A 24,470-nucleotide genomic window follows, 5' to 3' on the forward strand; every position below is an offset into this window, starting at 1 on the left:
AAAATCTGTGCCGACCAACTGGCTGGAGTGTTCAAAGACATCTTCAACCTCTCACTGCCACAGTTGGAGGTTCCCAACTGCTTCAAAAGGGCAGCAATCATACCAATGCCCAAGAAGACCAGGGTGAGCTGCCTCAACGACTGTCGCCCAGTAGCACTCACATCTACTGTGATGAAGTGCCTTGAGAGGTTGGTTATGGCTAGAATTAACTCCTGCCTGAGCAAGGACCTGGACCTGCTGCAATTGTCCTACTGCCACAACAGGTCTACGGCAGATGCAATCTCACTGACTCTCCACTTGGCTTTGGACAACAGCAAAACGTACATCAGGCTGCTGTTTATCAATGACAGCTCGGCATTCAACAATATCATCCCCTCAGTACTAATCAACAAGCTTCAAAACCTGGGCCTCTGTACCTCCCTCTGAAACTGGATCCTCGACTTCTTTATCAGGAGACCACAGTCAGTGTGGGTCAGTAGTAGCATCTCCTCCTTGCTGACAATCAACACAGGCACACCTCAAGGATGCGTTTTGAGCCTACTGCTCTACTCTCTCTACACTCATGAGTGTGTGACTAGGCACAGCTCAAATGCCATCTATAAATTCGCTGATGACACTACGGTTGTTGGCAGAATCTCAGACGGCGATGAGGAGGAGTACAGGAGTGAGATTGGTTGAGTGTGTCGCAACCACACCTTGCACTCAACATCAGCAAGATCAAGGAATTGATTGTGGACTTCAGGAAGGGGAAGTTGGGAGAACACACACCAGTCCTGATTGAGGGGTCAGCGGTGGAAAGGGTGAGCAGCTTCAAGTTCCTGGGCATCAACATTTCAAGAGGGTTTGTCTTGGGCCCAACGCATTGATGCAATTATGAAGAAGGCACACCAGTGGCTCTACTTCATTAGGAGATTGAGGGGATTTGGTATGTCATCAAAGACTCTTGCAAATTTCTATAGATGTACAGTGGTGAGCATTTTGACTGGTTGCATCGCAGCCTCGTATGGAGGTTCCTGTGCGCAGGATCGAAAGAGGCTGCAGAGGGTTGTAGACTCAGCCAGCTGCATCATGGGCACAAGCCTCCTTGCCATTGAAGACATCTTCAAGAGGCAGTGCCTGAAGAAGGCGGCATCCATCATTAAGGACCCTCACCACCCGGGACATGCCCTCTTCACGTTACTACCATCGGGGAGGAGATACAGGAGCCTGAAGACCCACACTCAATGTTTTAGGAACAGCTTCTTCCCCTCTGCCGTCAGATTTCTGAATGGTCCATGAAGACTACCTCGTTATTCCTCTTTTGCACCATTTATTTATTTTTGTAACTTTTAGTAATTTTTATGTCTTGTACTGTACTGCTGCCACTAAACAACAAATTTCACGACATATGTCAGTGATGATAAACCTGATTCCAATTCTGAGAGTCTGTACATCTACCCAGATGCTGATGCATCTGACCTCCCACTCTGCTACCAGACTCAATGCAGGAGAGTTTGTTCCAAAGACGCACTTCCTCCATGTTTCAATGCACAGGGGTTTAAAGTAGGGATGAGCTAAAGAGATGACTATGTTTCTCTATGAAGCCACCAGCTGGAAGAAAGCATGATCTGATCCATTAATATTTTTGCATAATAAATAATAAATGCATCTCATTTTAAACAATATCTTTTGGCTCCACAGAATAATTTTTCACACAATTGCAAACCTCCATAGCAATCCTTCCATACTATTCTTCTGGAAGTTCAAAACGAATCTCAAAGCTTCAGCGAATTGGAAGAGAACTCGGCTGAACTGCCATCAACAGGAACTCACAAAGGAAAAAGTATTCATCTTACAGAGCATTTGCCAAGTTGACTTTTTGGAATGGAATTTCCTGTGGAAGGCACAATTGGGAAGATTCACCTGATACACACTCAATCTTGTCGCCATTCTGCCAAGCTTTATGCTGTGGCAACCCACCTTCCACGCAGGTGAACCGGCTCCGAAAACGGCGCGTGCGTCGGCAGAGAGACCAGCCACAAAATGGCGCTGGGCCTTCTTCTCCACCAGCAAGGGGAGAAAGCCTGCGCGCGGGAAGAGGTTCTGGTGGCGCACCTCTGACTTTATCACCGCCCGGAGAGGGTGGGAACTTAACTGTTTGAAAGCCAGCGCGGCAAGGTTCGCAATAAACCAGTCTTGAGTGCAACCTACCGACTGCGTGTCATTATTTCTAGCTCAGTGCGTAGCCCATTGCTACAATGCTTTCATTTCTTGCCAATCTCATTAAGATACAACAATTAGAATATAAAATTTGGCAGAAGCAAGTGGAAATCGATGTAAGTAACTGAAGTTCAAGGAAATTACCAAAATTACAAAAATATTCCTTGAAGGATAAAAATGAAAACTTCAAGTAATCTTATCATTCCTGTTTTAACAGTCTGTATTCATGCTAGCTTTTCAGTTTTCAATGTGACTCATACATGAAAATGTATTTTAAAAATTGAAATTAAGCACAGGTCTCAGCGAGAATAAAACAAAAGCCATTTTGAAGAAATTAACAACAAAATATCACATAAAAATAATATGCTTCCTGCTGTGCCAAAAATGTTAAACCTGTGTAATTGTAGAATATTTGCATGTTTGGATTTGAAGGATAGAACAGAGTTGCAATCACTTTCTCCTTAAGTGGTTCCTTGGGATAACTTGCTTCCACTCCAATTTTGTACGTTCAGAGGCGACTGATAAGAACAATGTGAGATCCACAGACTCCTCAACAGATGGGACAGGTGATGCATATTAAAGGACATGCAGAATACATTGAACAAATTCAGGGATAGCAAAATTACATGCGAGTATGTCTGATTTTTTGTTTACATTGGGTATTTACTTGATGTCCTGATCATTTATGTCCATGGCTGTGTATGCACAAGAAGTTCAATTTCTTTATGTTATATGTACATAGTTTATGTTCTGTAAATAGGCCATTTACATTATTATATGCTTTAAAACTTTTATTACTGGTGATTGTTATCTTTATCTCCTTCTGGGGAGTAATTAATCATGACCAGGCGTAGCTTGCTCACAGCTGCTTCTGTGTAGAGAAACTCATGTTACAATTGCATGAACATAACATTTATGAATGAATTGACAAAGCAGAATGCACAACATATCACAATCATGAAACTATTACAACTAACTCACCTCATCAGGAGCGAATTAAATTCTATTCCATAACCTAACTGCCCAAATGACTATCTTCTATCACAAAATTATTTCTATGAATAAACCAATGACTTAGATTGTGACTTTGCTTCTGAAACATCATTTATTCAGATGAAAAGTCAATCAATTCAGGTCAATTAATTAAATATTTTCAGTCAGAATCTGGGTTCTATACCATTCATAGTGGTATCTTCCACAAAATACTAAAGATGAGTAGTGTTGAGTTAATCACTGCATGACTAAGAATGGTATAGCCTAGAAGTTCTAATGCATCCCAAAGGGTGCAATGAGTTGGCATGCAGGTGTCCAAGGCTTTGGTTGTAACTAACTAGACACCGCACACCTTAACATGGAAATTGTGTCACTTAGTCCTCTGTTCAGAGGCTTAGTTTAGAATTGCTTATGGCCATGTGCATGGAAGGGGGAATGGGGATCAGGAGACCAACAATATTTGATGATGGTGGAAGGAGAGTGGGATTGCAATGTTTGGATGGAGGGGGGAGCTGCAAGATGTCAGATCAGGGGTGTCAGAAGCTGGGTCTTGGATGATGGTTGGTATGGGGAACCAGAGATTGTGGCTGGGGTCCTGTAGTCTGGGTAATCAGCATGAGGGTAGAGGTAGGATTTTGTGTAGTGCATTGTTGAGGGCTGAGGGATGAAGAGTGAAGACTGTGAAGTGGACAATTGTGCTAGGAAGACCAGATTGTTCTGTGAGTGCATTTCTATGAGCACTCCTGGGACAAAGTAGCCCAGGTTCTGCTGCAATGTTCCAAAATAAGTGCTGTATGGGAAAGGCATCATTCTGTAGGTCCTTGACTCAGAAATTCTGAGTGCAAGTGTGACTCATGCCTGGAAGTGGCTGGTCAAATTTGCAGTAACATAAAGTAGTCAGTATAACATTTCACTCTGGAAAAAAATCAATTTTATTTGCATAATGCTGAAGTGTGGGAGCAGGTATCAAAAGATGGTTTATTGTAATGGTTCACTGAATCACCTGAAACTGAGTTACTTCTTTAAAAAGTCATTATTATATGATATTTAATCTTTTCCATTTCAGAGGTCACTGATTTACTTATCATGGTTCATTTAGTTGCTTATTCCAGTTTTATAAATTTTTGTTCAATTGGTTTGTTGGCAAATTTTCTTTAAGATTTAAGGGTGAGTTCCAGCATTACTTGACACTGGATCCTTACTTGTTACAATTGATGGTTTGGGTGAGGATATAGAGCAAATTCCACTTATCTACCTACTCATGCAGAGTTGCTGCTGCAGGATATGAAATGTTTATCATTATTACCAAGGAAAATCAGTTCCAAAATGACCTTTTCACTGTTATTTATATCTCTACATTTGTTTTTGTTTTACTCTCTTTGTGGTGTGCCTCAGGCTTTTTTAGGTATGTACTTCTACAGCATGGATTGGACCATGTACGCACTCTTTGCTAAATGCCCCTAACATGAAAAATGCTTAGCTTTCTACAGATACACACAAAAAAAATTACTTGTGCTTAAACATGTAGCTATAAGAAATAGCAAAAGTAAACCACTTGGCCCATTGAGCCAACTACGATATCAAAAATTACCACAGACGATCATCTTTCCTGCAGAATTCCTACAACATAAAAGTATTAGGAGCAGATGTAGCTGTGCAGTCTCTCAGGCCTGCTCCCCCTTTGAATAAGATCATGGCTGATCTGCTCTTTGACTGCAACTTCATTTTCCTGCCTCATCCCTACAAATTCCTTGTAGTCCAAAATCTATCAGTCTGAACTTTGAATATACTTACTGACTCTGCATACACAGTTCTCTGAGGTAAAGAATTTGAAAGATTAAACAACACCCTCGAGAGAGAAAAAAACCCTCGTTTCAGTCCTTGGTGATCAAACCCTTATCCTGAATCTATATTATTGACTCTCCCAAGCAGGAGGAGTATCTTCACAACATCTACCTGTCAAGCCTCCTCAGAATGTTATGTATTTCATTGAGATCATCTCTTATTTAGGTCCTTTGTTTCCTTGTTACACAAAAAATCTATTGGCCTTGAAATAACACAAGAACTGAGCATTTACTGCGCTCTTGGGTAGATAATTCCAAAGGTTCACTGGACTTTGAAAATCCTGCTCCTATTTCATACTTGAAAATCTTGACTTCAAGCCAAGAAAAACCTTCGGCCTTAGAGGCAATTTAAATAAAAATATGAAAATCTAAAAAACTGCAGGTGATGGAAATTTGAAACAAAAACATGAATGCTAAAAGACCTCAGCAAGTCAGGTAGCGTCTGTGGAAAGAGAAACAATTAATGGAGAGCATTCTGACTGGTTGCATCACAGCCTGGTATGATGAGTCCAAGATCGCATAGACTCAGCCAGCTCCATCACAGGCACAACCCTCCCCACCACTGAGGACATCTTCAAGAGGCAGTACCTCAAGAAGGCATATCCATCACTAAAGACCCTCATCATCCAGAACAAGCCCTCTTACCATCAGGGACAAGTTACAGGAGCCTGAAGACCCACACTCAGCGATTCAATACAGCTTCTTCCCCTCCATCATCAGATTTCTGAACAGTCCATGAACCCATGTACACGATCTCATGATTCCTTTTTTCTGCATATTTAGTCATTTTTGTAAGCTATAGTAATTTTATGTCTTTGCACTGTACTCTGCTACAAAACAACAAATTTCACCTCATATAAGTCAGTGATAATAAATCTGATTCTGATTTTGTTTCTCCTGAAGGATTGCAGACCCGAAATATTGATAGCTTCTCTTGCTGTAGAAGCTGCATGACCTGTTGTTTTTTTTCAGGATTTTCTGTTTTTGTTAATAAAAAACCTTGTTTAACTGATGACGTGCTACAAAGCTTTACTTACATTGGACATTTGAGAGATATATAAAATTTAATATACTGTTAGATTAAATAAATGGACCTATTAGCACACATTCTGTCCTAATTTCACAATAACAGTTGATTTTGAATGTGTTCTAGTTATTGTCGGGCAGCAGCCGGTTTTTTGTCTGATCTTTAAAGACCAGACTGAAGATATGGTTGAGGAAATTATACACTCTGTAAACAGTTTGGTATAAGGAGATAATATTCTTATAAATACTATAAGAATTTTCAATTTTCATCTGCAGTCTTTTTTGATATCATAGTTGGCCCAACGGGCCAAGTGGCTTACTTTTACTATTTCTTATATCTACATGTTTAACAACAAGTGATTTTTTTGTGTGTGTATCTGTAGAAAGCTAAGCATTTTTCATATTAGGGGCATTTAGCAAAGAGTGCGCACATGTTCCAATCCATGCTGTAGAAGTACATACCTAAAAAGCCTGAGGCACACCACAAGGAGAGTAAAACAAAAGTAGACATATAAATAATAGTTAAAAGGTCATTTTGGGACTGATTTTCCTTGGTAATAATGATCATCACAGGACGTGGAGTGAATTTTATAATACAACATTGAAATTCCAGTTATGAAGATATAATACAAAACACCTTGCAATGATCTGCAATATTTAACATTGTTATATATGCAGTACTGATTTATTTTTGATTACGTGGATTTGATACATTGCTGTGATACTTAGAGTTTGAAATTATGTAGCAATTCTCCTGATCATTGGTTACAATAACCTATCTCTCTTAAGTTTTCACAGAGATTGGAGAGAACGTCCAGCTATAGGCCAGAGTGATCTGGAAAATCTATCACATTTAATCACATAGTAAGCTCCCATTGTTGCTAAACAGTGTTTATCGTGGAGTCATGGTGCATCCAGAAAAATGCACTGACACTTATTATTTGGAAATTCTAGTCTAAATATGTGAGTTCCTTGGAGTAAACTTGTGCATTCTGATATGAATTCAGAAATAGGCAGCAGCCTATGAAGGAGAACAACTTGGGGTGGTTTATATCATAAACTAAACATTTTATGTGTCATCCTGATGGTTCATGTTTTTTTTTAATTTAAGCAAAGATATGGGCAGCTTTGTGTGTTCCAACAGGCATGTGACAAGATTTCTATAGAATTTTCCCACAGCACCTTATTAAAAGGAAAAATTGCTGTGCTATGACATTGCCACTGCCAGTTGTTTGGGAAGCCACCCAAAGATTGCATTTCAAAACAAACCATTTGTTAAATTAGGATGTGTTTTGGCCCTAGTAAATGTCCACTTAAGAATACAATTACAATACCAATGATGCCTCAATCAGTGGAAGTAATTCAGAAGAGACACTTGTATCTCTGATTTCTACTAGGCATGATATAGTATAGCCAGACTCAACAAGAACACTTATAATTCAAAAGAAACCAACCATAAAGGGGTCAGGTGGCTGCAGCTTAAAGGCAGTTTTGTGGTCTTCACACATAAAACTGACTAACCTTCATATCCCTATATGTTGTGAAGAAACAAGAGGCTTTTAAATTAATTTTTAAAACAGGCTGTGGGCTGAAGGAAATGTTGGAGAAACTATTACACAGAGGCACAAACAGGATGGATTGCACACCAACCAAAGGAAATAAAAAGAGCAATCAGGCCACATAGTAACATGTGTTCATTTAAATCTAACTGCCTGTGAACTTATTCTCCATGAGACTTACAAATCCACAGAAAATTAGCAAGCATAGTTCCACCGAGTTTGGATTCATTGCCAAAAGCCTTTGAAAACTTTACTGCCCAATTCATTGGAGTGAATTCCATTCATCAGCCTCTCAGAATGCTGATGAACCCAGATTTTTTTGTATCAAGGCACCTATGCATAATAATGGTCAAACATCAAACAGGATAACATTCGCTTGAGAGAACACTGAACTAGTTCACTCGCACAGGAATAAGGAGAGGCAATTTCACAGATTTATAGCAGACAAGACTAAAATGAAGACTGTACAAGCAAAGATTAGGAGCTGGTCTATATCCATCTAATTGTCACAAAATCAAGTATGATTGTTGTATTACAAAGGTGTGTTTGAGAACTTGCAAGGTAACAGCAGACAGGACTGATCACCCAGGGCTCACAGAAACAGATTCCTGCAAGTGATCACTCAGGTAAGTTAAGGTAAATTGTGTTCAAAATAATCTACAGTTAAAGAGAACAGGACATGTAATAGTTAAAATTAAGGCAATAGCAGATTAGTATTTCTAAGTATGATAAACTACAAAGAGAAATTGAGTTGTACTGTTTTGTGAGCCTTGACCAGTTTTAGCTCACCCAGGCAGGTTCAGCAATTCTCAGAGGGAAGGTGAGGCTCATGTATCTACAATGGTAACTTTTGCTGAAGAAGACCAACATCAATCATTTAACCACAGAGGTTCCAGTTTGGACTTGCAGGAGACTTGCAGCAAGAGCAAAGAGCTTGTATTGACAGCCTTTTGTCTGTCATGCAAAAATAACATCATCTACAGTTTGAAATGAACAATCCCTTTAACAGCAGCTACTTTGACAATGATATTTCTGTAGTAGTAAGCAGAAGCTTTATTTCGCCACTACCACCACATATACATCTTTTAGCAGAGTAAAAACTTTGAACCTGCCACTCCTCTGTACATCTGATCCTGCCATATATTGACAACCAGGACACAACCACAGTGCCTATCAATCTTCCAATATGTCTGATTGGAAAAATGTACATAAATTGAATGAAGTAACATCTGTGAACATATATTAGAAGGAAACCTTTGTAGCAAGGTTTAGTAACTCAAGCATAATAAAATTCTGCAGAGTTATTGAAAAGGGTCTGTGTATGGAAAGAAGAAAAGGAACAGAAAATGAAAAGTCAGGGATGGAAAAAAAAACAGGAATGAAAACAGAGTGTTAGATCCAAAGAGTGGGCTAGACAGTGAGAGACAAATAAATGTTTCCAAGTAGTGATCATTGTTACCAATTATATCAGAGATTAACTCCAGAGAACAGTAAGAGTGAGAGCCACACCACATGGTGTGGATGGTGAAACATTCAGAAATGTGATCTTAATGGAAAGAGGTTGTGAAAATATTGTTTCTGCTTTATAAAAGAACATAGAAAATATATTACGGGGATGCTGTGTTTCAGTATAAGTAAAGAGTGGATGAAAATCAAGAAACTGTAGATGCAGGAAATCTGAAAGAAAAACAAAATGCTGGAAGCGTCAGCAAGTCAGGCAGTACCTGTGGAATGAGAAACAGAGTTAGTGCCTCAGGTCAAAGAACTTCCATCAGAACGGAGAAAGAGAAAAAAAAGGTTAATTTTAAGTTGCAGGAAGGTGGGGCTGGGACAGTCAGGACAAAGGAGATATCTCTGATAGGATGAGGTCAGTGTTGCTATGGGGAAAACTGCAGATGAAGTCATCAGGCTGACAGATCGATGTGGGAGGTTAGAGAGAGAAAAGCACATGTGTAACGTCTATGAAATACAGGTCAGAACTGCAGGAAGTGCCCAGCAGATCATTCACTATCAGTGGAGAGAGAAAAACTAAAAGTAATTTAGAGATGGATAACCTCACAACAGAACTGGTCAGTTCTGATGCAAACAGAGAAAACAGGTTATCTGAGATTATTAAACTTGATATTTAATCCCGAAAGGTGCAACATGTCTGGACAGAAGATGAAGGGCTGTTCCTTGAACTCACATTGGATCTTGATGGAAAAGTGCAGGAAGCAACAGACAGATGGGAATGGGATGGAGAAATGAAGTGACAGGCAACTGAAAGCTTAAGGTCATTACTGCATACCGGACTGATATGCACCGCAAATCATTCACTCAATCTGTGTTTAGTTTATCAAGTGCAGAGGAGACCACATTGGGAGCACCAAATGCAAAACACCAGATTAGGTGAAGTGCAAGTGAACTGCTACTTGATCTGAAATAAAGTCAGCAAATGTGGAAGAATAGAATACGCAATGTTTCAGGTGCTGATGACCGCATTTCTAGCATTTTCCATTCCTAGTTTATTAGAACAACAGAGTGGTATAGCTCTCATCAAGCTAATGCTTCAGTGACTTGGGTTCAATTCTGACCTCCGGTGCTGTCTGTGTGAAGTTTGCATATTCTCCTTGTGACTGTGTGAGATTCCTCCAAGTGTTCCGGTTTCCTCCCATATTCCAATTGACATGTATAATGATAGGTTAATTGGTCATTGTAAATTGCCTTTTGTGTGTATATGAGTGTTAGAATCTGCAGAGAGTTGATGGGAATGAGGGGTGACTAAAAATGGGATTAGTGTAGCATTAGTTTAAGTGGGTGCTTGATGGTTGGCAGAGACTCGATGGGTCAAAGGGCCTGTATCCATGCTGCAAGATTCTCCAGCACTTACGCAAGTGTTTTTTTAAAATTTCCTTTTACATCTTGTTTGAGTCTTTAAATTAGTTTAGGGCTAATTCTCACTAAGGCACAGTATAGAAGATAGCTGCCTTATAGAAATGAAGGGAAGTTTATAATGTTATAATGCAATTATAGCTAGCAAATAAGTAAATGAGATGAACAGATGAGAAGTTTCTTGTAATTAAATTGCTGGAGGTCAGGTACCTTGTGAATGATTACCTAAATATATTCTTTTTCCCAGTACAAGTGTCCTTCAGCTGCGTAGTATCTACTCACCTGAATAAATATTATGTTTATTTGACACCTTAATATACTAAACATCTGGAACTTTTCAAATAATTATAAAATTTAAATTGAAGGTTTGTTTATTGTTTGCAATCTGCTATTGCATTTGTACAATGATTTGTGCAGTTCAGTGATAATGCCATTATTTGCATCTGTTTTGCCATTAAAGTAGGAGACAAAGAGCATACAGTGTGTGGGAGAGACTAGATGCTGTTTCACTGTTTTATGAAGCCTCATAAATCACGAACCATGACTAATTTTCACAAGTGATATAACCAATGAAACTGGTATCACACTCCATGCCACGATCATTTTACACTGCAGGGTTGTGTCTTGATGTTCTTATTGTGCAGGCTTGCAGCCTATTTAGGACTTTTCCAAGAATTACTGCAGAAGACATTTTCACAGTCAACTTGCTGCTGACATTACAATATTATCTATTTAATGGATGAACGCAGAATGTGAAAACTCACATATTGTCATAAATCTGCACTTTAAAAATGTTATCAACCCATATTGTTGTTTTGTTATTTTGTTTGCCAATGATACCTTAATGGCAAATTCTTTGCATTCTAGGCTGTAGCAGAACAACTAAGCATGGGGACAACTAAGAATATCAGCAATTTTACTATTAGTCATGTTACTAATTTAAAGTTGGTAAATTTTGTCAAAATTAAAATGCTAGAAATTTCACAAAAGTAGAAAAATTCAATTTGGCAGAGGAGGATCAAGGCATCAGGAAATAGGTCTAAAGTAAATGAGGAGCACAAAGAAATTAACACTTGTAAAACATTAGTATTGGAATAATTAATTGGACCCAAAAGGCAATAAACCTCTAGGACCTGATTTCCTGAATTTTAGGGTTTTCAGGGAGATGGCTGTGGAAACAATGCATGTACTGGTTATCTTCCAAAATGCTATGGATTTTGGAAGTGTTCCTAGTGCTGGAATGTAGCAAATGCAACCCCACTATTTAAGAAAGGGAAAATTGAGAAAATGGAGAATTATAGACCATTTAGCCTAACATCAGTAATAGGGAACTCCGTTATTATGGAAATCGCAACAGGGCAGTTAAAAAAATAATAGAATTGGACAAAATGAACATTGATTTATGAAAGGAAAAATCAGGCTAGATATGTCTATTGGAATTTTTTGTAATTGGAGAATAGATAAGGGCAAACCAGTTAATGTGGTGTACTGGGCTTTCAGAAAGTCTTTGATAAGTGCCATACAACAGATTATTAAACAAAATTAGAACTCACAATATTGAGGTTTATACACTGGCGTGGAATGTGGATTGGTTAATGGAGAAAAATAAGAGTAAATGGGTCATTTTTGGGTTCATAACCTGGGACCAGTAACAGGTGCTGCTGAGATTGGTGCTGGGGGCCAACTGTTCACTATTAATATCAACAATTTAAATGAGGGGATCAAGTATAATATATCCTCCTTCTTCTTAGGCAGTCCCTCAAGAGTGAAGATGACTTGCTTCCAGTCTGGCTTTATGGTTTCTTTGCAGAAAGATAGAATCGTTCAGCACAGGAATGGGCCCTGGGAAAAAGACTATGACTGCCCATCCTATCTATGCCTCTCACAATTTTATAAACCACTACAAGGTCACCCCTCAGCCTGCTACATTCCAGTGAGAATAAGCCTAGCCTATCCAATCTTTCCTTACAACTACTACCCTGCATTTCAGGCAACATCCTGGTGAATCTCCTCTACATTCTCTTATTGCTACCTCATCTTCCCTGTAGTGTGGCAACCAGAACTGTACACAACACTCCAAGTACAGTCTAACCAGTGTTTTGTACAGCTGCAATACAACATCCCAACTCTTATACTCAATGCCCCAACCTATGAAGGCAAGCATACCAAACTCCTTCTTCATAGTCCTATCCACATGTGTCACCACTTTCAGTCAGCTGTGGACTCACACCCCAAAGTCCCTCTGTACATCATTGCTCCTAAGGTCCCTGCCATTTACTCTTTATTTCTTATCAGAATTTGACTTCTGAAAGTGCATTACCTCACGCTTGTCTGAACTAAATTTTTTGAATAACGAATAAGACCAAAGTGGGAACTGCAGACTCTTCCACAGATGGAGCATGTGGTGGCTAATAGGGTGGGCAGGTTGGTAGTTTGTGAGGTGATGCGATCCTTCCAGCACATACATAGGCTACTGTGTGATCTCAATGCATGGACCCAAGGTTCTCATTTCCATCCGTATGCTCCTTCTCCACTTTGAGAAGTCATGGACCAGGGACTCCCAGGAGATGGAGGGGACATTGCATTTTTTCAAAGGGGCTTTGAGCACATCCTTGTTTTCTATTTCTCTGTCCAGCCTGTAATTTCTCCCCATGACAAAGCTCAGAATGGGGAATCTGCTTTGGGACTCTGCTATTAGGCTTGCAAACAACGTGGCCTGCGTAATGTAGCTGCATGAGTATCACTAGAGCTCAATGCTGGGAATGTTGGCCTGGGAGGGGATACTAATGTTGGTTTGCTTATCCTTCTGGTCCATTTGGAAGACTTTGCGAGAGAGTGTTAGTGGTATCTGTCCAAAGCTTTGAAGTGCCTGATAGAGCTTGAGTTTTCTGCCAGGTCTGATGTCTTGATCTTCAAATTCTCCTTTCCTCAATTGACAAAAGGTGTGCTAGTGTACAGAAGTTGATGATGAATGTCTGCCTTCACCAAGAGGTGGCTTCTGAGATATGGGAAGTGGTCCATGTTTGTACAGGGTCTCACCATGGATTGTTGGATGCAGTGTGATGAAGCAGGGACAGGTTGGTGGAGGACTTTTACCTTGAAGGTGTTGAGTGTATCCATCCTCTTCAGTCCATCCTCCAGTACACTTCAGTGAACGTGTCGACAATGGCTTGGAACTTGACCTCTGAGCAGACACAAACACAAACATTGCCTGCATGCTGCAGCTTGACTGTGAAGTTTGCTGATGATACAAAGCTAAATAGCAGTATGGCCTGTGAGAAGGATGCAGAGAGGCTTCAGGGGATACAGACATGCTAGCTAAGTAGGCAAGGAGATGATGAATGGAATATAGAGTGGAAAAATAGAAGGATGTCAATTTTGGTAAAATGTGGAATTTTTTTTAAATGTTGAGAGATTGAAAGGTGTTGGTCTTCAAAGAAATCTGGACGTCTTTGTACAAGAATCACTGAAAGTTAACATGCTGATGTGCAAGCAAATAGGAAAGCAAGCAGTATGTTGACCTTTCCTGCAAGAGGATTTGAATACAAGAGTGAAAACATCTTGCTCTAATTATGTAGCAACCTAGTGAGACTGCAATTGGAATGTTATGTACAGGTTTCTCTACCTAGGGATGAATATGCTTGACGTACAGGGAGTGCAGCTAACATTCACCAGATTGATTTCTGGGATGCCAAGCTTGTTCCATGAAAAGAGGTGAAATAGATTGGGCCCGTAATGGCTTGAGTTTATCAGAATGAGATATGATCTCATTGAACCTTGAATTCTTCAGGGGTTTGATAGGATAGATGCAAAATTGCTTCCCTGCCTGTGTCATTCAGAACCAGGGGTTACAGTTTCAGATTAAGGTGTCAGCCATCCAGGACAGAGATGAGAAGAAATTTCTCTCATCAGAGAGATGTGATTTTTTTTTGGAATTGCATATTAAAAAGGCCTGTGGAACCTCTGTTATTGAATATATTCAAGATAGTGGTTGACATATTTTCATATATTAAGAGTGTCAAGGGATATGGGGTTTGTGCAGGAAAATGGTTTTGAGGAATAAGAACAGTCATGACCTTATTGAATTCCAGAGCACAGGGGTTTGAATAGCATAACCCTGCTTCTGCCTCTTATATTCTTCTGGAAACATTCAACTTAACTATTACTGTTCACTAAGCAAACCAGTATTGTTGGTTTATCAGAGGAAGGATCCGTGACTTTTCTGGATAGATGTGAGTAGAAGTTGTAGACTCAGGGACAGTGTGAAATACAGTACAGTTGTGTGCATAGTCAAAAGAAATTATGGTTACTCTTAGCATAATTTTGTAAAACAGGTCAGTAAGCAATATCAAATTTGAGATACCTATTCTTATTATAATTGCACCTGGCCTCCTGATGCTTATTAATTCTAAGACATTTCTTATCATTAGAGGCACAACTGTAAATAAAATGGGGTTAGATTCCATCTGGTTTTGACAACGCAGTTTGGATTGAATGCATGTGCAGTCACTGAATTCATTCTTTTGAACCCAAGAGTTTTAGACTGTGCACAATATCAAAAAATTAAAAATTAAAGAAAAACGTTCATTATTCAGTGATCGCATTACTCATTTTAACAATACTTCACCACGAACAACGTTTTATTTTCTAAATTAAAGTCTTGTGTTATTTACGCACCCAAAATGAGTCGACGACTGATAGGTTTCCACATAAATGTGACGCTGTGTTTCCTAACTTCTAATAGCAAGATAACTTTCTTTAATAAAAAAACATTATATTTGTATTTAAATGTAGAAGTATAACTATTGTCCTCAGCAAGTATACACTCTGGTCTTTTCGGTTATTATACAGGAAATGAGTTAGGGAAAAAAAATTAAATTCTAACATCTCCCCTCCTACTAACACCTCTGTCCGCTCAGCACTTATGAATATAATTTTGTTGCTAGTTCCATTAAGGAATCTAATCACGGAAATCGTCAGCTTGTTTTAATTGTCAATTCCTGTAAGAATGCAGGTGCTTGATCGCAAATAGCCAGAGATTTAGTATGACCCTTTGTGCTTCGCCTGATGAGCACGCAATCCCTGACGTCAGACTGCTGAAACTGACAAGCAGCGTGTCTGGAGCCTCCAGCTGCTTCCCCCAGCGACTCCTGCAAAACAATAACCGGTGGGCTCAAATTAAGGCCCCGATAGAGGGATGATGATCTCCTTTGGATTTTCAGCGGATGAATTAGCCGTCCCGTAATCCAGCCACTTCAGTCCAGAGGACAAGAAGATACAGCTGCTTTGCTGGTGATCTGCACATTGGACGGACCGGCGAGATTTGAGAGGGGGGGGAGAAAAAAAAATAAAAGGATGGGTTGTGGTGGAAGTCGGGCTGATACTATCGAGCCCAGGTACTACGAAAGCTGGACCAGAGAGACTGAGTCAACGTGGCTTACCAACACCGACACGGATGCGCCTTTGCCAGTCGTGTCCAACGTGTGCAACAACGCGAACGAACCCAATGCATTGGACAAGGGTTCCATGCATGTGTACTCCAGTAAGCAGTACTGCGTTATGGGCTGGGGTTGGCGAGAAGCAGGTCTGATTACATTATATTTGTGTTGCAGATATGTGAAAATTATTTTAAACATTGGCGCCGCCAGTATTTCGAGGACAGCTCGAATACAGGTGCTTGATCACAACAGAGGGGTATCAGTACAACGTTTGGGGTTGGCTATGCATTAGATTTTGGTGTCGCGTTTAGTACTTTGCTTTGGGGCCAGGGCTGGGTTTGGACTGACTTTACGGTTACTTTTAGTTTTACGACTGGGGGTGGGTTTGCTTTGGTCGGGATTGGGTTCAACATTTAGTATTTGCTTAGGGTTGGCTTTGGAGTTGTCAGCGCAGTTATTCGAGTTCGGTTTGGGGTCAGAAGTGCATCCCTGTTTATGTTCACGGCCGCCTCCTTTCTTAAAACTAAATGTAACGCGAAATCCGATTTTTAGTTTCCAATTTATCACGTTATTCGAGAATTGTATTTCCATTAGGTGGCTGGTTGGTGCTGGATTAATACTAAACCAGCACAGTTCTTGTTCGCGGTGCTTTTGGCCATACATTCTGAATGGCGTTACGGTCCAAGTCACCGCGGGGAGACAATCTTGCAACAAGGATGAAAGAAGCCCAGTTTTTCTGAAGTCCCTGGTCTCTATAGCAACACTTCCAGACTAATTTTCCACCTGCCTTTCACTTGTATAATCCCCAAGAGTCCGAACCTGACCAGAGAAAAAGTTTGAAGTGCCCTGCGTGGGCGGTGCTGTTTATTAGAGCTATGCACAAAAACAGTTCTTTTCCCGCTGGAATGCTCCAGACATAACCGTGGTCCAGTCACACTGTCACAGCAGCTGCCGCTAACGTGCAGCTCCTACCAAGTCTATTCCAACGTGGTCTAGGTAACTCAGTTCCTCTACTTTGTTTCTACACCATACTTTGAAGTGAGCAAGGGATAGCGGGCAACAACATAGAGACTGACAGGTCATTTTTGTCATGGAGATAAATCGGTTCGCTAGCCTTTAAATAGTGTTTTAGTTTTTCACATAGACATTAACGGCTAATATTATGCAAATGTAATACGCTCTGAATGACAGCGCAAGTTCCAGGTAACATGCTGCGCTTGTTTTTATGTTTTTAAGTTTTTTTTGCGGTGGATCAGATATTCAGAATGGCGTTCTTTGTAAATATTACTAATGACATGTACTTTTACACAACCATTAGTTAGATTTTTAACTACTTGTATCTCAGATTTATCCTTTTCAAATTAATATTAGTGATTTTAGATCTCATTAAAGTGATTCACTGGCGCATATCAATCGGGCAGATGTAATAATTGGTGGTTGATCGGCATATATTGTTTTATATCAGGACAGCGAGATACCAGATTTAACCCCAGTATTTTCAAACATGCCAGCCTTTTATACTTTCGGCACACTGCATTCATCCGTTTGTAAAGTAGATGAGATAGAGTATGAAATGGCTGGTAGTTTCCCTGCCCGTATTGTGCTATGATCAAAACCAATTTCCGTTCTGGCCAATTTGATTCGATTAATATTTTACACCATATCATATAGTCAACAAGTATGTTTGAACAGAAAATAATGGACATAATGAGAAGTTCTAATTATATGCAAAAGGAGTCTAGTGTTATTGTTCAGGGTTCCATGTATCAAAGGAAACTTTTCACGAAAAGTGACCTTACATACACAAATATAAGGATGTTCTGTGGTTAACATTAAGACATGTATTTTCACCAGATTAGACAAAGTTGGGTCAAACTACGAATAGAAAGAGGGGAAAAAAACTAGAAGTACTCAGAGGCAAGGTACACAATAGATTGGAATAGAGGAGTGAATAAATGGTGCAAATCAAACAAGAAGAAATGGGACAAGCAGAGAAACAAAAGATGGAGCTCGTAAAGGTGCAATGGCAAAAGTGGAGCACCTCCTGTCCAAGGGACATGATTTAAAATTCTGTAAGGTCTTAAACTGCCTAATTAAAAGGAATGGTTCCCCAAGCTGGCTTTGAACTTTGCAGGGATAGTGTCGAAGGCCAACGTCAACAAAGTCAGTGTGGATGTGAGATGGAGAATTAAAATGGTAAACAACCAAAGCCTCAGGATCTCTCTTGATGCTCAACAAAGCAATCATCCTTTGGAACATGCTGAAATGAAAGCGGTTTTGGGCGAAAGTGAATTGGTAACCAGTTTTGTTTATCATATTCTCTAATTTTCCATTGGACATAGAAAAATAAATAAAAGTTCAAACAACACCTGGCTATAGCTTCTTGGTGCTGATACTGCATATGCACAAAGAAAATATATGTATGAATAATAAAAAAAGTATACAGCTTATTTTAAAAACCGTTCCTTTATATAAAAGATGATAAATGAAATAGTATGTACATTGTTTCAGATAGATGAGTCACTATGTAAAGGGCTTCAAAATTTTTCATCATCTACATTGAATTGGTTTTGATTCCAGAGAGTGTGGTGAGATCTGAATTCCTAACTAACAGCAATATGAGAAACTCTTCACCAAAACAACTGCATACGTTTAGAAAGAAAATTTCCCAATATCTCATCAAGGGAAATTAGAGATGAGCATTAAAGAGTCTCTTTCCCAATGAAGTCCACATTCTTTGAATGAGTAAAGATAAAAAGGAAAAAAAATCCCCATTTCACTAATATTCCCATTTTAGTTTCCTTCTGTTGCTGATTATTGTCAAGGTTTCTTCCAGAGTAACTTCAAAATCTATGTCCTCAGCTTCCTGGAATGACCAAAATGCAGGCAAATGGGAACATCACCATGTGCAAGTTCCCATCCAATTCCCACATTACCTAACATGGAAGTTTATTACCATTCCTTTGTTAGAATTGGCTGTAAATCTTGGAACTCTCAAACAGTACCACTGAGTGAGGATCTTCTGCAGCAGTTGAGTTTGCTTATCATGCGCTTATTGGGGATTGGTATTAAATGCTGGTCTTACCATCAATGTCCACATGCAGTCAAAAAATGAATATGAAAAAAAACAATTTCTTCTTCACTATAGTCAATGAATGTAAGACTATAATTCAATATTCCAAACCTTGATCCTTGACAAAAAGCCATGGAAACATCTTAATTGCCCATTTGGTTTTCCCTTTGTGCCACTTCTTTACTCATATGATGCTTTCGTACCTTACTCTGAACTCCTGATGCCTTAGTCGGTGTTATTTGCTAACTAGAAATTCATCTCCTCTTGTATGAGTAAAACTCCCTAGCTCACCACCACCAATTCCTTATCAACAAAACCACTGCTATCTCTGAGGATATAACTACTGGAAGCCTTGAGCCATGATTATCTTCCTATAGTACCAGGATAAAGGTGAGATATCCTAGGCATCTACAGCAGCAAATTCATGCCATTTCACCTTTTCCATTCAACGAAGTTAGAAAAGATAATTTATTCTAGTTAGAGAAATTATAATTGCCATTTAGGAGAAGAGAAGATGTTTAGGAAAATTATTTTATTTGCAGAGTTATTGGAATATTCTATAAATTGAAGCAGAAACCATTATGTGTTTGTGGCAGTACAAAATAGGTGATAATGAATCAGAAGTGGGCTTGTACGTTTCTATTGGATTAACATCAGTGGAAAGAACTGGGTGCATTTAAAGCAGGCAGCTGATTCGCTATCACCCATTCTGTATTGCCATCAAGGTTAAAATTCACTACTTTAAAAAGAGAATTGTATAAACGTTTCCAGCAGAGCCGTTGGCAAAGAATGACACGGTGGACTGTTCACCCAAAGATTCAGTGGGCTAATTGATCAGATTCTGTGCTCCAAACTTCTATGGATTTAATGTGACTTTCTGTCAAACGTACTCTTATTTATAACAGAGGCAGTCAGGTCACAACTGCTGTCATCTGAAATTGTGAAAGCTGTTTCTTTTTTGTATTGTTATCCTGACTCATTCAGGAAAAAAAAGTAAGAAGAAATCTGGGATAAGCCAGGCAATCCTTCATAGCATGATTATAGATGTGTTTCATCCACATCTTAATCAATAATTCCAGCATTGACATCAATACAATGATTTCAATTACCAGTCAAAAGAATTACAAGCCTGGTGATGAATGAAGCATGAGGTTATTCAAATTAATAGATTGTAAGTAAATACTAAAGCTCACTTAGAACAATGAAAAATATGTTTCGGCATTTAATTCATTCTCAGAGTATCACTACTATTGGCTAAGTTTGTTTTGTCATTTAACCATTTTAACTTGAAAATGAGCAACATCCAAATCTTTTAGTAATTATAAAATATATCTAAATGTATATAAGACAGATGCATCAAACAATCTGCTGGAGGAACTCAACGGGTTGACCAGCATCTGAGGAAGGAAAGGAATTGTTGATGTTTCAGGTCAAAATCCCACATATTCCACTGGCTTTAGTTAAATGACTTGTAAGAATTTAAGTCAAATTCTTGAACAGAAACATATATAACACCATCATATATTCATCCACTGTACTTTCTGGGTGTCATTCCTGGGCTCTACTGTTAATATTTTTAACTAGTCTGAGAAATCCAACCATCCAAGATGGCTTTGAGTATAAAACTGAAGGAAAATATGTGATTGAGCAATTATTATAAGGTCCTTGTTTGATCAAGTATTTTACATGCATAACAATGCCTTTATTTAGTTAAAACAATAGTGTGAAATAATATTTATTTCCTGAGTGTCATAAAGAAGCTTTTCAATATAACATTTGAGGATGGCATTGAAGGCCAATTTCTTATCCCATAACAATTCTGTTCAATATGAAGTCGGTTTAACCTGTTTATTTTGAATGAATTAGCCTCTGCCAAAATAGCAGGCATAAGACAGTCATAGTCTAAAGTTTTAATCTCTTGATGCCATTGAGTGATACCCAGGTTTATGACTCATTAATGGAAACATAATACAACATAATTCTTACTTGTGCAGAATGAAAAATGTGGCACAATTTCCTCTTCCCAATAGAGAGGACCTTTTTGTTCAGAAATGTTATAAAAGTCTAGGAAAATAATAAGAGGCTTTTTGGTCCAAATAAGATTAAAGCTACAGGTTCTTTCATGTGCTTTATTAATCTCAGGTTAGCACTTTAATTTCAGAATTGCAGTGTATAAGGTGATTGGGTATTTCTAAGAAATGAATGTACCATAGGGTATAATTCTGATGCATTGATTTAACAGACACTGTTGCTTAGTTGAGAATTAATGCCTTCAATAAAGGATCTCTTTATAGTTTTAATTCTGTTGAATCACTTAAGCTTGCACCTACATTAAGAAGCTCATATTGGTGTAGAGGTTGGGATATTGCTAGTTGAGAAAGTAGCAGGAGGAGTGTGATCTAGTCTGAAGAAAATAATGAATAGGGTTCCCTGTGTATAGTGAAGACAGCAGGCAGTGGATATGTTGAATATGTTGTGAAGCTAATTGTCCTGTATATAGAATGAGTAGAAATATTGGTATTGGTATTGGTTTATTATTGTCACTTGTACCGAGGTACAGTGAAAAGCTTGCCTTACAAGCCGATCGTACAGGTCAGTTCATTACACAGTGCAGTTACATTGAGTTAGTACAGAGTGCATTGAAGTAGTACAGGTAAAAACAATAACAGTAAAGAGTAAAGTGTCACAGCTACAGAGAAAGTGCAGTGCAATTAGGTGCAAGGTCACAACAAGATAGATCGTGAGGACATAATCCATCTCATTGTATAAGGGAACCATTCAATAGTCTTATCACAGTGGGGTAGAAGCTGTCCTTAAGTCTGGTGGTACGTGCCCTCAGGCTCTTGTATCTTCTACCCAATGGAAGAGGAGAGAAAAGAGAATGTCCCGGGTGGGTGGGGTCTTATCCCTGGGGGTAAACAATATCATCCTAGCTCCAGAAAGGACACAGAACAGAGAAATGTAGCAATAGACAAGAAAAGAAAGTATTTGCCAGTGTTGGGGTTGAGTGTGAATCTACTGATATCATGAACTATTGACCAGGATCCACATGAGGACATAGTAAAATGTTGAAGGGCCATTTTGATCCAGTGCCTTCGAAAAATTTCAAGAGCTGTAAGTTTGCCTCATGCCAATGGCAACTAGGCTCACTGCAGGATGAGGGAAATTAGCCAAAACTATTTAATATAGCACACCTAAAGTTGAAGGGAGCACAGAGGATGACCATTAAGAATGACCGGAAATTATCATTAAGACAGTTTAACTTTGACGCGATTCTGGAGCACATTTCAGGCTCACTAAAAAGGATGATAATTGTGGCATCCACTTTGCCCACAGCATTGAGTTATGTCATTCCAGGAAGTGACCTTGGCAGGTAACCTTTGGGTCTGAAGGCCCCAAAATGCAGGAAAGGGATGTACAGTTCTGATGGAAAACAGTCACAGATGTGCAGTCTGCACATAAACCCAAGGATTATGTGTTTGCTGTTCTCAATGTGGGCCAACACTTTAGTGGTTACAAGGTCTAGGTTACATTAAATGGTTCCCCACTGAAGATAGCAATTGCCACCTCTGTGAATCGCCCTTTATTGGGTCATGAAAGATATGAGGGGTTATTCAGCACAACTTCATTGGTAGGCTGCAGTACCATTCCGCAGGTGTACTCTGGGGAGGTCTTACAGGTTCTTGGGGAAAATGTTATGCACAGTCCAGGACAAAGGCATGGATTAAAAGTGGCCAGTGATCATGTTCAGTTGCACAAATGACCAATACTGATGGGAAAGGACTGCTGAGGCACATACAAAAATCACTTCAATGATATTCTTGGATATAAAGCTCATATTCACATTCTTTGAGGAGCCAAACCCATTAATCATTAGCCAAAACCTGTTTTGCATGCCCTTAAACTACAGGTGGAGGAGAGTTGAATACAAGAGAGCTGACTTGTATATAGAGGTGATTCAACACTACTACAAGTTTCTTCTGAGCTTGTGCATCACATCGCGTCCTCCTTACAAATTATTGAATCCAGGCTCTCGAGTGAAGAATAACAGAGGTCACGTATGTTATGTGCAGTAAATTGTTGTCATGAATCTTTATTTTATCCATTATGACTTGAAGAAACCATTCTGACTATCATCTGATGCCTCCAGCAATGGTGGATGTGTCCATTACCCACATAATGGAGTCAATCCATAAGCTACCAATTGCGTCTGTTTTCCACACCCTCATTTCCAGTGGAAATACAGTGCAGAGATCAAATAAAAATTCTATCTATTATTTTGGGGGTTTATTTGACTTCAGAAGTTTCACTCTGGTCATGGATCATAAAGCATTGTGGTAACTCTTGGACCAAAGTTAGTCATTCCTGTGATACTCCACTGAGTACTGTACATCAAAGCAGAATGCTATAGCAGGTGCACTGTCCTGTCTGTTTTATGAAGAGGCAATGACTAATCTGGAACAGAGAATTCCACCACTGCAAGTTGTTGATGATGATTTCCCTGTGCTACTTAGACAGTGGTGCCGTGACATATCAGTCAGTACTGCAGCCTCACAGGGTTTAATCCTGACCTCAAGTATTGCCTATGTGGAACTTTGCAAGTTCTCTCTGTGACTGCAGTGATTTCCTCTGTGTGCATCAGATTCCTCCCACAACCCAAAGACTCGCTAAGTAGATTGGATAGCTACTGTAAGTCAATGGCAAACTAAGTCAAAGGTGAGTTGATGGGCATTAGAACTAGTTGTAGGAATACAGGGAAGGACATAAGGAGAGGGCAATGGGACAAGTGGGAGAATTCTCCTTGGAGCTAGCCCAGGCATAATGGACTAAATCACCTCCTGTATTGTAACTAGAAGATAAGCTTGCTAGGTCCACTCATGAAGGTGTTACTTTAGAATATAGAACATTACAGCACAGTACAGGCCCTTCAGTCCACAATGTTGCGCTGACATTTTGTCCTGTTCTAAGATCTATCTAACCCTTCCCTCCCACATATCCTTCCATTTCTCTATCATTCATGTGTCTATCTAAGAGTCTCTTAAATGTCCCTAATGTATCTGCCCATACAACCTCTGCTGGCAGTGCGTTCCACACACCCATCACTTCCTGTGTAAAGCAGTCATTCAAATATACCTGGTCAGGGTGGAGTGAATTGGAAATGAGAAAGAGTGAGGAGATCAGAACCTTCTGGAGAAGGCAATGTGAACTGTTAGTGAATCCAGGTTTCCTGAAGTGGCGTCACATCATGGTGTCCCGAAGCTAATACCGAAAGATGGCTATACTAAATGTTTGGGAATTGTTGGTGTGATTGCAGTGTTCAAATGCTGTATGTTTTGGTGTGATCAAGATATTGAGTATTTGGTGAAATCTTGTTTGGTGTGTCAGGATTTCAGGCTGCATTTGCCCACAGCTCTGGTCCTGATTGTCTGGGCCAGAGACAGCACATGGATTTTTTTTAAAGTTGGAA

The 24,470-nt window shown here is 39.4% G+C and overlaps 1 protein-coding gene across 1 annotated transcript; it reads left to right on the forward strand.

Moving 5' to 3' along the window:
- Nucleotides 1-15,847: 15,847 nt before the first annotated feature.
- LOC127574513 (brain and acute leukemia cytoplasmic protein-like) lies at nt 15,848-15,994 on the forward strand (the record flags this gene model as incomplete). Its single annotated transcript, XM_052023547.1, has 1 exon — nt 15,848-15,994. A coding segment is annotated over exon 1 (147 nt), but the record flags the coding sequence as incomplete, so codon positions are not given.
- Nucleotides 15,995-24,470: the final 8,476 nt, after the last annotated feature.

Source organism: Pristis pectinata, chromosome 9 (assembly GCF_009764475.1).
Source record: "Pristis pectinata isolate sPriPec2 chromosome 9, sPriPec2.1.pri, whole genome shotgun sequence".
Taxonomy (NCBI): Eukaryota; Metazoa; Chordata; class Chondrichthyes; order Rhinopristiformes; family Pristidae; genus Pristis; species Pristis pectinata.